The 15,164-nt window shown below is 46.3% G+C and overlaps 1 protein-coding gene across 1 annotated transcript in view; it reads right to left on the bottom strand.

Annotated features, from left to right (window-relative positions):
* Nucleotides 1-15,164, bottom strand: part of ACSBG2 (acyl-CoA synthetase bubblegum family member 2) — a 45,857-nt gene that overhangs the window by 21,209 nt on the left and 9,484 nt on the right. The window contains exons 2-3 of the mRNA XM_036034472.1: nucleotides 3,516-3,607; nucleotides 260-522 (exon numbers count right to left, since the gene is read on the bottom strand). Of these exons, the coding sequence (XP_035890365.1) occupies nucleotides 260-522; nucleotides 3,516-3,607 (355 nt within the window). The remainder of the gene's footprint in view (nucleotides 1-259; nucleotides 523-3,515; nucleotides 3,608-15,164) is intronic.

Below are 15,164 nucleotides of genomic sequence, written 5' to 3'. Positions count from 1 at the left end.
ACAGTTTATTCCCCCAAAGGATGTTTAAAACACTGACAGTGGTGGCTGCCTTCACATGGGAGGAGTCGAGAATTGGAGGGAAAATATTCACATTACCTTTCGTATCTTGTGGTGTCTTGTGCGTTTTATACTGTGTGTGTGTGTGTGTGTGTGTGTGTGTGTGTATTTCCTATTCTGAATGAATGATTGAATACGTGATAAGGAAGGAAGGGAGGAAGGGAGGGAGAGAGAGGGAAGGAAGGAGGAACGACTCATTCACCTTGATCAAGGCCCTGGCAGCCTTCCGACAAGCCTCATAGTACTGCTTGAAATTCAGCACTTCCCAATTTTTGCTGTTCTTTGATGCGAGGGCTGGATAAATCCCAAATCGGCTGACTGACTCCCGAAAAAATTCTGGGATGGTTATCGGAGCCTCGTGGCCTGGCCCGTGTTTTGATAGCCTCAGAAGGACTTCTCCATCTGCGTGAATGGTCCACAGTCCGGAATTAAGAGGCACTATGTGTAAAAAAAACAAGGCACATACTTTAATTTAAAAATACTTTATTGCTAAAAGAAAATGCTAACCATCATCTAAGCCTGTTGGAAAAACAGTGTTGATAGACTTGTCAAAGCAGGGTCGCCACAAACCTCCAGTTTGTACGGACGCAGTGTCTGCCCCGTGCAGTGCGGAGGCAGAAAGACAAGGGGCGTGCCTGCGCTCTGGACTGAGGGGCTGGAACCACGGACAGTCCCTCCCTCCCTCCCAGTTCTGGAGGCAGACGGCCCGAGGTCAAGGTGCGGGTCAGTTGGTTCCTCCTGAGGCCGTGAGGAAGAATATGTTCCCTCCTCTCCCCTACCTGCCCTCTGGTGGTGGACCTGTAATCTTTGGAGTTCCTAGGCTTGTGACAGAAGCATTACAAGCCTTCCTCTCCGCCTTCATCTTCACAGGGCATTCCCCTTGTGTCCGAATTTCCCCTTTTTATAAGGACAGCAGTCATACTGGATTAAAACCCATCCTATCAGCAATGGCCCGATTTACAAATTAGGTCACATTCCGAAGTACCGAGTAACTGCTGGGACTGCGATCTATGAATCTTGGGCTGCTATAACAAAATACCGTGACCTGGGTCCTTTAGAAACACCAGACACTTAGTCCTCATAGTTCTGGAGGTGGGGAAGCGAAAGATCACATTTCCACCAGATCTGGTGCCCCTGCCTCCCGGTTCATAGACCTTGTCTCGCCGTGGAGGCAGCTCCCCTGCAGCCCCCCTGCAGCCTCTGTCACCCCAGCACCAATCCCACTCAGGAGGGCTCCCACCTCGTGACCTAGCGCCTTCTAATACCATTGCCTGGGGGAGGGCAGGTGGGTTTCAACATGTTAATGGGGGGGACACAAACATTCAGACCATAGTGGGGGGGACACAATTCAACCCATAACAAACTGCATCTAAGGAAGGCTGTTCAGAGAAGCCCCCCACCCCACAAGGAGGATCGGTGCTGGAATTCTCACCACCTTACAACGAAATCCCCCAGCGGAGCCGGGGTGCTGGGAGAACGTCACCCAGGAAATAGAAGCTCAGCTCGTCAGGCCTCCCTCGCTCCCTCGCCCCCGCGGCTCCAGGTGTCCAGGGTGACACCTGGGAGAAAAGCTGTAAACTGGACAAAACTGTGGAGGGGGTCACCTGGACATGGGTGGGGATATTTTAATGACTGCAGTGGGTTGAACAGTGTTTCCTCCAAGTTCATGTACAGAAGCTCAGAATGTGACCTAGTTTGGAGATAAAGCCTTTGCAGGTGAAATCCACTGAGGATCTCACGAGGACACCGCCCTGGATGGAGGGAGGGGACTTTGTCCAATGACTGGTGTCCCAGAAGAAGAGGAGAGGACATCGAAATGCACTGAGTAGAAGGCCACGCGGAGAAGACAGAAGCGGAGACTGGATGGTGTAACCGAGGGACGCCAAGGCCACTGGCAGCCACCGACAGCCACCGGCAGGATGGGAGAGAGGCTTTGTCACTACCTCCAAGAGGAACCAACCCGGCTGACGCCTGGATTCTGGGCTTCTGGCCCCAGAACCGGGCAGCCGAACATTTCTGTCGTTTCAGCTGCACGGTCCAGAGTGCTTTGTTACGGCAGTCCAGGGGGCTAACATAGCAATCAAATGAGATTTTGAAGATTATTAGTTTTGAGAATGACTGTGACACTCATTTTTCTCACCAATGTTTTACCCGAGTGGAGAGGGCAGCTGTGCAAGAGTGAAGGTGCTTTACCATCACGTGGTGCGCCCTGCATAGTTCAGGCAGTAAAACGGTTACAACACAGTGATAACACGTCACTGTCACCGCATCTGCACTGCAGGTGGCGCTGTGTGAAATACAGTGAGCATTGCATCTCCGCTGCGATGCTGTGTCTGTACTACATACTGCATCTGATCTTCACATGATATTCTGCACTGTGCATATAATTACATCTGTACCATATGTATGTACATACATAATGTTACCTCTTCTATGCATATGCAGGGCTGGCAGAGCGGGTTGACCGATGACAGTGAAGCCCGCTGTGCCACAGCCCGCTGGAAAGTGGCAGGCAGATTCTGAGAACCCGTAAGTGATGTGGGCCAGCAAGCAGAGCACTTACAAGAGTATACCTAAGTGCAACGTGCCAGCGCAACACTCTTTTGAGTTCAAAGAGTAATAGTAATGATCACAGCTCGATGAACTACTGTAAAAATACTCAGCCCGCCCCGGATTACACCTGTACTGTGTATATATCACATCTGCACTACATGTACCACCCCTGCACAGTATTCATTACATCCGCACTGCATGTACCACATCTGCACAGTATTAATTATATCCACACTACATGTACCACATCTGCACAGTATTCATTGCATCTGCACTATATGTACTACATTTACACTGTATATCTGCACTACATGTGTAACATTACATCTGCAGAATATATGTATATACACAATTTTATCTGTGCCACATGCATTATCATAACTGCATTATACATGTACATAATTACATCTGCACTATACATACTATTAAGTCTGTGCCATAAATAAATACATTCACCATATATATATTACAGATGCACTGTGTATATAATTACATGGGACATATATGTGTATGTGTGTGCATATGGTCCCCCCCACACGGACTCAACCCCTGACAGGCGGTGCCCTTCTCGGGGTGCTGTGATACACACAGCGCGGAGGAGGCTCTGAAATCCCAAGCCTGCGCTCCTCCTTGGCAGTAGAGGGCCCCCTCCCCACCCTGTCTGGGGGCCTCAGGCCCAGAATGGCTGTGTCCTGACCCTCCCGACCAGGCTCCTGGAGGATGAGCCCTGGCCGAGCCGGCGGGCCCTCCTCTCTCCCACCACCTGCCTTTTGTTTTACTCATGTCTCTCCTTCAAGGTCCTCAGCCTCCTTTTCTTGAGCTGCTGGGGTTTCCGCCCTTCCGGGTCCGCAGAGACCATTCTTCGCAGTGCTGCAAGGCACAAAGAGGGGCTTAGTAGGACTGACTGCTGAAGGGGCTGCGGGCGGAGGCCGACTCTGGCCCTCGGGCGTGTCTGCGTGGAGCCCCCGGGTCATCGCCAGCCCTGGCTGCTCTGGGCCTACGAGGGGAGGAGAGCAGCCCACATGCCAGAGCGACTGTGGGGTCAGGAGAGCATCAATCTGTGAGTTTCCCAAAGTCTCTGAAACGTTGGAATATAGGGGTCAAGTCTATAAGCGATCCTGCAGGTAAGAACGATTTGGAACCTCCCCAGAGAAGGCACCTCACCTCCCAGCCCCGCCCTGGGCAGTTCCGCAGAAGGAACCTCAGCAATGCAGGGAAAAGAACTACTGATATGACCAGCCCAGCGAGTCTCAGAGGCCTTACACTGAGTGGAAGAAGACAGATTTGAAAAACCACACGCTTTATGATTGCGTTTATGTCACTTCCTGGAAAAGGCGCAACTCGCGATGGAGAACAGGTCTGAGGTTGTGGAGGGCAGGGGTGGGGGGCGGCGGCAGGAGGACAGAGGGGTCGCCTCCTGGGGTGGGGGGGAACCTGCGGGAACTTGGGGGGCGATGGAGCTCAGTGCCCGGCGGCGCTGGCGGTCACAGGGCTCCACACACTTGTCAGACCTCATGGAACTGGACACCAACAAAGTGAACTCTGTGTGGGAAAAGTGCACTATACATCTTAAAATGAACAATTCAAAAATATTCTGTGGCTAAGGCATTGGGTTTTCAGGTATTATTAAAGATAAAATGTAAGGAGAAAATAACTTAATTGGCAAATAGCTCCCCATTTCCTATATAAACCTGGGCCTTGTTCATATGTCAGTTATGTATTAGTTGTTAAAAAAGTGTCATCTCTTCCACAGACACATTACATGGTGATAGCATTCCATCAGCTTAAAAAGAAAAATTTCCTATAGTTGATTAAAGCTGAATAAATGAAGGTTTACCTTGGCAAACTAAAAAAAGAGAAAAAGTGTATTTATTATACACCAAAATTGCATATAGCCCCTGCAGAGTGAAATTTAGGATAAAATATTACAAAGAATAAAAATGTAATGGGAGATCTACGTCTCACCAGGCACCAGGATAAACTGTGGCTACCATAAAGGGTACTCAGAAAGTGTCTGTTTTCACAGAGTTGGAGTTGGAAACAGAGCACCCAGTAGGGCAAACCAAAGTAAACAGGAAATATCACAGAATCATTCACCGGACAGATGCTTAAACTACACGCAAAGGACCGTCGCTGCCACACTGTCCGGAGGGGAAAAGACTGGAGGAAAAGCAGACATGCAGCAATGGAGGACTAGTGACAGACACTGTGGAACCTTCCTGCAGTGGGGGCTCCAGATCTGGGGAAATGCCAGGAACACACACCCACATTCGCAGCAGCACAGTTCACGGAGCCAAAGGCCCATCAACGGATGAATGAGTGACAGAACGCGGTCCGTGCGCACGCTGGAGCGTCACTTGGCCATGAAAAGGAAGGAGATTCTGACAGTCACTTCAGTGTGGATGGACCTGAGGACACGCTGCTCAGTGAGAGAAGCCGGACACAAGAAGCCGTGCAGTGTGTGATCCTGCTCACGTGAAGTGTCCAGGACGGGCACGGCCACAGAGACAGGAGGTGGGTGAGTGGTTGCCAGCAGCTGCTGAGTGGGAAGTGACTGTTTCCTCTGGAGAATGATGAAAATGTTTCAGAACTAAATAGAGGTGATGGTGGCACAGGATCGTGAATGTACTAAATGCCAGCGAGCTGTTCACTTTAAAATGGTTAATTTTATCTTATGTGAATCTCACCTCAATTTAAAAAAAAAACCCCACCAGAAAAGTTGTTCATTGTCACTAAAATGGGATGTTCCTCAAGACACAAACAATAGTAAATCAAAAGATCAAGATTCAGGACAACATATAAAGAAGGTGTAAGCAATGGATACGTATGCATGTTCATGACTCAAGAAAAAAATGTGTCTGTCTATGGTCTAGGAAGCCATTACCTCCTTTTCAATCACAACGCAAAATGCAGGCTATCTGACCCGAGCACTGACCGCTGATGCCCTGAGAAGGGGAAGGTGGATCGAGCGACAAGTGTGGTATCATGAAGTCCCCAAGAGCCTGCAGCCATCAGGGGCCTGCTCTGATCAGTAACAGGATGAGCCTCGAAAACATCATGTTGAGTGAAAGAAGGCAAAAAGACAAGTTTGGTCCCCCCCCCATTTTTGCGGGGATACCTTCTGAGACCCCCTGTGGAGGCTGAAACTGCAGATCGTACTGAACCGATGCACAGTTTTTTCCTACACACACATCTATGATGAAGTTTGATTTATAAATTAGGCACAGCAAGAGATCAACAATAATAATAAAATAGAATAATTAAAATATATACTCTAATAAAAGTTACGTGAATGCACTGTCAAAATATCTTATTGTACTGCCCTCACCCTTCTTCTTGTGATGTGAAATTGACACAGAGAGACCTAGATCTGATTAAGACAACTAGGATTGCAGGGGAGAAGTAGGGAGGGGCTGTAGAGGAGTTTGCTAAGGCAACTGTGGGGAGTCTAGGACAGGATTGGCTGCGAAGCTGAATGCCTGTGGAGCCAATGGCAATAAAGAGGGCGGGCTCTCTGGCTCCGGAGCTGGCTCAGCCTCTGGCTCAGGCTCTGCCTCAGGCTCTGGCTCTGGCTCTGGCTCTGGCTCAGGCTCAGGCTCAGGCTCCTCTTCCTCAGGGATGCCTGGATGATCGTGCTGCAGCTGCCTGCCTTTCCCAACAGATGGTATTTTGGATGGGAAGGAACTCTGGGCACAGCCTAGGATCAGGCTGGCCTGGCAGAAGGTGGCAGGTTTATTCTCTGGATGTTCTAGAGGGAACAGGCTCTGAGGCAGAAGCCTGCCATTCTTCTAAAATTGTGTAGTTTTTGTATATTTTATTGTTTTTAGTTTGCAAACTAACCCTATAGAAACAAGATAACTAAAAACTAATGGAAAAAAAGATAGAGCTCCGGTGTTAGAGTTTAGCCTTAATTGACAGGCTTAAGTGATTCTGGCTGTGACTTGATAGCCTCAGTAACGGCTTTTGAATAAAGACTCCTTTCCATCGTCACCAAACCTTTGCCTCTGGAATTTTTGCCTAGAGGGCAGTGGCGGTGGGCAGCAGAACCCCAAGTACTGTTCAATAAGATGATGTAATGCCTATGTGATGAGATGAAATAGGGTAGATTTCCATTTAATATTTTTGGATTGTAGCACATGAAACCACAGGTAAGGTGCACTGCTGTACCAAATGACTCCATTTTTGTGAAATGTCCAGAACAAGCAAATCCTTAGAGACAGGAGGTGTATCAGTGTTTGCCAGGGGCTGGGCAGGGGGATGGGGGTGATTGCTAAAGAGGGTGGGGTTTTCTTTTGGGGTAATGAAAATATTTTGGAACTATATTTAGCAGCAACAAAAGCACTGGAAGAATTCCCATGAAGTCAGGATTAAGACAAATAAATCAGCTTCACTGCTATACTATTTAGCACCAACCTGAAGGTTTTTAGCCAATGCAGTAAGATAAGAAAAAGAAATGAGAGGAATAAAGATTGGAAACAAATAACATTGTCATATTCCAAATAATTTGAGTGCCTATACTATCCTGTCAACTAAGAAGCTATTAAAAGTGAGAGTTTTGTAAGGTAACAAAGGAAAAGATCAATATTCAAAAATCAATAGTTTTCTTGTATGTGGGCAGCAACCAATAAGAAATTCAATAGGGAAAGATACTGAGGGTCCCACTCAAGGCCAGAATGTGTGTCTGTGGGGAATCCAAACCCTGGAGAAGTACAGTGCTAAATGACAGACGCCGAACCCCACAGGGCCCCACGTGCCCCTCTCCCGCACCACTGGCACCTGCCACTCCTCACGAGGTGTGGGTCTGACCGCCACAGCAGGGCACTGGTGGCTGAGGCATCTGGACACTCAAGGTGTTTTCTTCTTCCACAAAGGTGCTAACCAAGTTGCTTCTCCTGGAAACCAGAACATGTGCTGTCTCTTCCCAGCCCTTGTCCCTGTCTGGGTCCAGCCAAGATAGTGGGAGTGGCCAGAGGCAGGAAGGCGGGCAGTTTCCCTCCCTGAAAGCTCTTCTAGCCCCCTTCAACCTTCCAGAACCTTCTGTCCCAGCCACCTCTTGTGACATCACTGGCTGTCCCTGCCTCCCCACCCCGCCCCCACCCCTGGAAGAAAATACTTCCTGGGCAGGAGAATGGCAGTTTTCTTTTCGCTCACTCATGCATGCATGCACTGCACTTCTGCGTGTGCTGATGAAGTTTGTATGGAGCCACTGTCCCCAGGTCGGGCATTGTGCTAGATGCTGGGGGCACAGAAATGAGCAAATCCAGATGGGTCTATCTAGGGAATAGCAGGAAAACCCAGAATTGTGCAAACAAGTGCAAACTTACAATCATGCAGGGAAACCCCAGGTGTGAGAGAGGTTGCCGAGGGACCTGACCTAGGCTGGGAGGTCTGGACAGGCCCTTGACCTGAGATGTAAAGGAGGGCGGATGTTAGCCCTGAGCGCATCGCCTCCTGCCACACGGCCCTGCTCCAGGCGCCTTCAGTCGGCTCCCCCGTCTGGTGAGAAAAATAAGCCCATAGTTTACAACCTGCTTTTGTTAGGTTTTCTTTTAGGTGCAGTCAAGTGCTAACTTATAACCTCCAAATGACATTTCTGGGCTGACATTTTCATTTTTTACTTATTTTTTAGACAGGCGAAAGGAAAGAGAAAGAGAGGGAGAGAAGCATCGATGTGAGAGAGAAACATTGATCAGTTGCCTCTCGTATGTGTCCTGACCAGGAACTGAACCCAAGACCCAGGCATGTGCTGTGACTGGGAATTGAACCAGTGACCTTTCACTTTGTGGGGCAATGCCCAACCCACTGAGCCACACCAGTCAGGACTCTGGGCTGACTTTAGAAGCTAACAGTGTATAATGGGCATGTGTTATCTAAGTGATTAACCCCCAGTTTCTCAAGATAAAACTTAAAACCCACTCACAATATTTATATATCATTGGTAGTAGTGAGTTGGTTCAGCTCCATTGAAGAACAATTTGACTTCTTTATTTGTCAAAACATACATGTGTTTTTTCCCCTTCCCTGTATTGTGTAATAATTCACTGTTCTATAGGGCTAAACCATTACTTGTTCATATTTAAACTAATTTCTAAATATATTATGAAAGTTATACATGTATATGGTTTATAAAAATTTAAAAGAAACAACCCAATTAAAAATGGGCAGAGGACCCGAATAGACATTTTTCCAAAGAAGACATCGAAATGGACAAAAGACACATGAAAACATGCTCACCATCACTGATCATCAGAGAAATGCCAATCAAAACCACAACTGGGCATCACACCCACCCGTCAGAACGGCTGCCGTGAGTAAGTCAGCAAACAGCATGTGCTGGCAAGACGGGGAGAAAAGGGCCCTCCTGCATCACTGGTGGGATGCAGGCCCATGCAGCCATTCTGGAGAGCAGTGTGGAGAGTCCTCGAGAAGTTGAAACAGAACTGCCTTTTGACCCAGCAACTCCACTTCTGAGCATTTACCCAAGAAAACCCAAAACCCTATTTCAAAAAGGTATGCATGCCCCTGTGTTCACTGCAGCATTATTGACAATAGCCAGAATCTAGAAGCAGCCTAGGAGTCCATCGGCAGATGAGAGGATAAAGGAGAAGTGGAACATGCACACAACGGAGTACCACTCTGTGATAAAAGAGAATGAAATCTTAGCGTTTGCAACAGCATGGATGGACCTGGAGGGTATTATGCTCAGTGAAGTAAGTCACACAGGGAAAGACGAGTATCATATGGTTTCACTTATACGTGAAATCTAAAAGCAAACACAACACAGTAGACTCATAGAACCTGACACCAAAGGGATGGTTACCAGAATGGAGGGTGGGTGGATGGGTAAAAAGGGGAAGGGGAATATAGTCAACAATATTGTGGTAAGTTTGCAAGGTGACAGATGATCACTGGAATTAACGGGGTGATTACAACATTGTAAGTGTTCAAAATGTTGAACACTGTATTATGCAACTGAAACTAATATAACCAATATAAGATTATATACCAACCAAACTTAGTTTAAAATTTCTTCTAATTGAAAAAAGTTCTTTTCACAAGTAAAAAAATTCTGTGACTAGACTTACTGTGGTATTTTGCAATATATGCAAATATGTTGTACACCTGAAACTAATATAATATGTTGACCATACCTTAATAAGCAAAAAACAAACAAAACAAATTCAGGCAGAGGGCCGGATCTGGCCCTCTGGGTGGTAGACTGGCGAGTCCTACTGTAGAGTAAGGGTAATTCTTACTTTATTTTCCCAGAGAAAAACTGTAACTTTTCTCACAGCGCCCCCTGGTGGAAGCTTCCACCTTTCTCCACAGGCCCGGCATAATCTGGTACAACATGGGCAACAACAATTGAGTGCCCTGACATTAGTTGGCTATTTTTTAATAATGTTTTTACTTTTCTATTAAGGTAATACATATATATTTTTGTTACTATTATTGTTTGAGTATCAAAATGATCACAAAGGTTTATAGCTAAGTAACAATCCCCTATTCCACCTCTGCCTCCTCCGATCCCACAAATATCCTTCCCAGTAGCCAACCATCAACACTGTATTTTCTCCACTATTAACCTCAGTTTTAGACATTATCCCTCGACACTATTTCTGACAATTTCCTGTGTGCTTTAATACCTTCTCCCCTAACGTTTGCCACAGGCCCACCAGTAGGCTGTTTTTCCCCAGGTACTCCACCCTACAGGACAGGAGTGGAGAACTACAGCCTGTAGGCCAAATCTGGCCCACTGTCTGTTTTTATAAATAAAGTTTTCTTGGCACACAGCCACACCATTCATGTATGTATCATCTCTGGTTGCTTTTGCACCGTAACAGTGGAGCTATGTAGTTGCAACAGACCATATCACCTGCAAAGCCCCAAATGTTTGCTGTCAGGCCCTCTACAGAAAGGTTGCCAGCCCCTGATATAGGATGATCTCACAGTTTCTCTTTCCCTCTCTGGGAATCTTCATCTCGGCTCCCCCTGTTCCCCAGGCTCCAGTCTTCGGGTCTGGTGACTGTTCCCGCTATTGCCGTGGCTGTACCAAAGCATCAGCATTCTCTTCTGTGTCCTGTTTGGTCCTCCAACATTCCATGACACTCTACAGTTTGCAAAGATGCTGGGCTGGGTTGAATAGTGTCCCTCCCAATATCCATGCTGACTTGGAACCTCAGGATGTCACCTCATTTGGAAATAGGGTTTTTGCACATGTGATTGGGTATGTTAAGATGAAGTCAGACCAGAACATGGAAGGTGGGCCCTACCTTCAATGACTGGCATCCTCATAAGAAGGAGAGATAACACACAGGTAGACAGAAGAGGGCTTTGGGTGGAAACAGCTCCAGGGAAAGGTCCCAAGTCCCCATCTTCCTGGTTATCAGTTTGCTGTGCCCTTTAGTAAGGACAAGATCAGAAGCTGGGTGACTACTCTAACAGGGCAAGCACATCCTGAAAATAAGAACACCATCGTTATTTGAAATTCCTGGTATAAAAATGTTCAACTGGGGCCCTGGCCAGGTACTCCATTGGTTGGAGTGTCATCTCTATATGCCAAGGTTGAGGGTTCAATCCCGCATCAGGGCACACACAAGAATCAACCAATGAATGCACAAACAGTGAAACAACAAATTGATGTTTCTCTCGAATCAATAATAAAAAAGATAATAATCTGTTTAAAAAGAAAAATATTCAACTGGATTCAAAATCCATGCACATCATTAGAAGAATTTGTCAAGTTTGTATTTTTCAATGAATGAAAAAGGAAGAACAGGGGTCTTTCGATATAATTTCACTTATTATGAATGACTTACAAAGGTGGTTTTAAATTTCCTATCAGCTGTCAGGTATAATTTTAAGAGTTGTAAATTTTGAGTGATTTGCAAAAATTGTTTGCTTGTAATTTCTGTGCCTGGAGTCAGAGCTGCCCCAGCCACAGGCAGAGAGGCAGCGCCAAGCCCAGGAGTACCAGGCCCCCCTGAACATCAAGGTCAAGACAAGGGCTGAGACTGCTACCTACCGCCACCTACTGGAAGAAAGGGAGGACTGCAAACTTGGGGACACAGGACAACAGCTGCTCAGAGCAGTCCACCCAAAAGACCACCACCCACAGGACTGAGCAAAGTGGTGTCTCAGGTCAATGATGCCAAAGTCCTGAGGCACTAAAGGCAGCAGAAGTGGGGCACCCCTTGGGGCACAGGAGGCCAATAAAAGGTTCAGAGATCGTTGTAAAGGAGAATATGAGGAAATTGGGAACAAACCAAATGTCCATCAACAGGAAAATGAATAGATAAATAGTGGCATATTCATGCAATAGGATACAACTCAACAATTTTTTTAAAAGAATCATTTGATCCCGTTAACAATAGGGATGAATCTCACAGAGGTAATATTATACAAAAGAAACCAGACACAAAAGAACATTCTGTGTAATTTTATCAATATGAAGTTCAAGAATAAGCAAAATAAATATAGTGATAGAAGTTGGAATGAATAAGTGGGGGTATTAACTGGAAAAGGCTATGAAGGAACCCTTCGTGGGGTTGGAAGTACTTTATACCTTGACCTAGGCTCTGGTGACAAAAGTCCACAAGCATGGAAAAAGTCACACATATGTAAAAAATTGAAAATTCTTCACTTTGATGTAAGTTATAGCTCCATAAAAAAGAAAAATGTCATTAAATAGGTTATAAACATTTCATAACATTAAAAAGAATTTCAGAGATCATTAGCAAAATTTCTCAATCAGTAATTATCAATAGTGATTATAAGCAAAGAAGTTAATTTTAAAAGTTGCCCTGGCCGGGTGGCTCAGCTGATTGGAGTGTTGTCCTATATACCAAAAGGTTGCAGGTTCAATCCCCAGTCAGGGCACATACCTAGGCTGCAGGTTCGATCCCCAGTTGGGTGCATACAGAAGGTAACCAATCGATAATTCTGATTGCTGTTCCTCTCACATCAATGTTTCTCTCTCTTCTTTCCTCTTTTTCTAAAAAACAATAAACATACCCTCAGGCGAGGATAAAAATGTTGTATTCATGCAAGAAATCTCAGATTTTTTATTAAAAGGGAATTTTATATCAATGTGCAAATATCATTTTACCTGTGCATCCTGCAGCAAGAATGACTGAGAAGCACTGCACTAAAGGGTAACAAAAGGAAGTCTTTTTAAAATTTAGAATATTTCAAGACTCAGAATTGCACAATTTAATCCATGTCTTTACATTTATTAGTACCCTTATTGCCTGTCCTCTTAACAGGATAAAATAAATAATCCAGAAATGAATGGAAAGACCAGCTTCTTTCCCCTCTTCGTGACCACTTCACAAAGTAAACGTGACAGATGAAACCAGAACTCACCATCACTTAAACTGCATCAGGAGTTTTATTCTGCCTGTGTTTAAAGCCCAGTGCACGTGTGCAAGTTCCCTACGATGGACTCTTAGACTCCCGGTGGCCAGGAGGGAGCCCTGTTTCTCAGCTCCACCTGGGAAGGGCGGGCTGCCCTGAGGGAAAACAGTGAATATTCTGAATCAGCAGTGGTCTGGAGAAAAAGGGAAGGACATCCATGAGAAAAATCAGAGGAACCGAATCCACACACTTAACTCTTTCCATAAACCCATGCTCATTGTTCATGAGAGCAGGTGTCCTTCCTATCTGCAATTTCCTCCAAGTAGTAATGAACATGGCAGAATTCACAGGAGACATCTCCCGAATAACACGGACACCAGTGTCCACTTTATAAAGCGCCACTCCCCCGTTAGACTGCTGTGTCAAAATATCAGTCCGATCCTTCTATAATTTCTTAAAAGTGGCCGTTTTCACGCATGGAATCCCGTCTAGTCAGCAGTGTTACCATTGCCACTGCGGCAGTTGGAATTAAGTCAAGGATCGAACATTCTCAGCTTCACTTTTGTCAAGTGGCAATCAACATTCTTGACAGCTTTTGTCATTGAAGTAGCTTCCTGTTTTTCAACCTCTTTCCTTCGCATGCCTCACTTTCATTTATTTCCAGTTCCCCTTTTCCTCTTTCCTTTCCTTCTTCCTTTCATTTGCAGTCAGTGCAGAACACAGGCTTGGCCATTCTATTCCCCTGCACCCCGGTTGCCTAGAGGTGGTTAACACACTTGGCTGACAAAATGGGACTTAGGAAAAAATGTGTTGGACGTGTATTCAGCCTGTCCTTCGAAGGCTGCTGGAAGCTGCGACGGTTTGCTATGGAAATAATTCAGTGCTGCGAAGAAATGCGGCTGCGGGTGGCAAGAAAGCCCTGAGAGAAAGAAAGGTCTTCGCGGCACACAGGTGCTTTCCACACAGAGTCCTCCATTCAGAGGCCCGTCGTTATGGAAATTGTCCTTTCACGCCGCCCTCGAAAGGGTCAGATGCTCACACTCAGGTCTGCGCCAAATAAGTGGCTCTTAAAACCACCCACCAACGAATGCATAAATGGCCTTTAAAATCCTAATAGCTCCGGTTAATTAACAGTCATTAGTGGAATAAAAAGAGTCAATTAGGAAGAAGCCCGTCTGGGAGGGGAAAAAAGAGGTTTTAACAACCACTGAGGCTGAGCCTCCCGGGGGATCTGGACGGCTCCCAGGCGGACGTGTTCCGGGCCATCCTTGTACTCGCAACTCATTCTCAGCGGCCCTGCAGTTTTACTGGCTAATTCTTTTCTCATAAACACATAGTTGAAAATTTCTTTCTCGGTTTTTATTTTATATTTTAGCAAAAGATGTCCCTTCATTTTATCATGCCTTTGGGGCTTTTTGACTCTCTCCCCGCAAAATGAGAAAAGTAACACTTGTGCTCAGAAACACTCTCTCACAGAGACACAGACAGCACACAGAGCCCAGCCCCTCCCACTGCGGTGTATGCTCTTAGTTTCTATCTATCGTTTTTTCAAGGAGTATTTTCCGCACGTACGAGCATGCTGCAAAGGTGAAGGAGGAGAGGTAGTGCTGGGCGGAGTCAGCCACACAGGAGGCTGGGGTGTCGAGCCCAGCAGCCTGGCTTCCAGTCCCGGCTCCGCGATTCGATTCATCAGCTAGCTTGTGAGCTTGGGCTAGTGATGGCACCTTCTGTGCCCCCAAAGCACTGGCAGCCTCAAAGATGCCCCCCAATAAGGTGGCCCCCAATGATCCCACTTCCTCCTATTCCTGCCCTTGTGCGTAAATATTACGTAAGCCTCTCTCATTGAGTGGGGGCTGAATTTACTGACTTGCTTCTAACAATTATGTCTGAATTAATGCAATGTCGTCTCTACTGAGATTAGGTTATAAAAAGTCAGTGGCTTCTGACTAGAGCGCACAGGGGAAGGCAGCTGCCAGGTCCCTGCAGCCACGTTGTAAGGACACTTGAGCCGCTTGTTGTAAAGTCCATGTGGTGACTCCTGAAAGTCTCCAACCAGTAGCCCATACAGGAAGTGAACGTGCTTAGAAGTGAATCCACCCGCCGGGAGAGTTGCTGTCCAGTGACTCTGACATTTCGGTTATTCAAGGTGAAAAAGTTTTAGAGTTCTGCTGCACAGCAGTGTGCTTCCGACACAGCAC

The sequence above is a fragment of the Phyllostomus discolor genome, chromosome 8, assembly GCF_004126475.2.
Source record: "Phyllostomus discolor isolate MPI-MPIP mPhyDis1 chromosome 8, mPhyDis1.pri.v3, whole genome shotgun sequence".
NCBI classification, from domain to species: domain Eukaryota; kingdom Metazoa; phylum Chordata; class Mammalia; order Chiroptera; family Phyllostomidae; genus Phyllostomus; species Phyllostomus discolor.
Note: the sequence above shows the minus strand (reverse complement) of the source record. Positions and strands in the feature narration are given on the sequence as shown.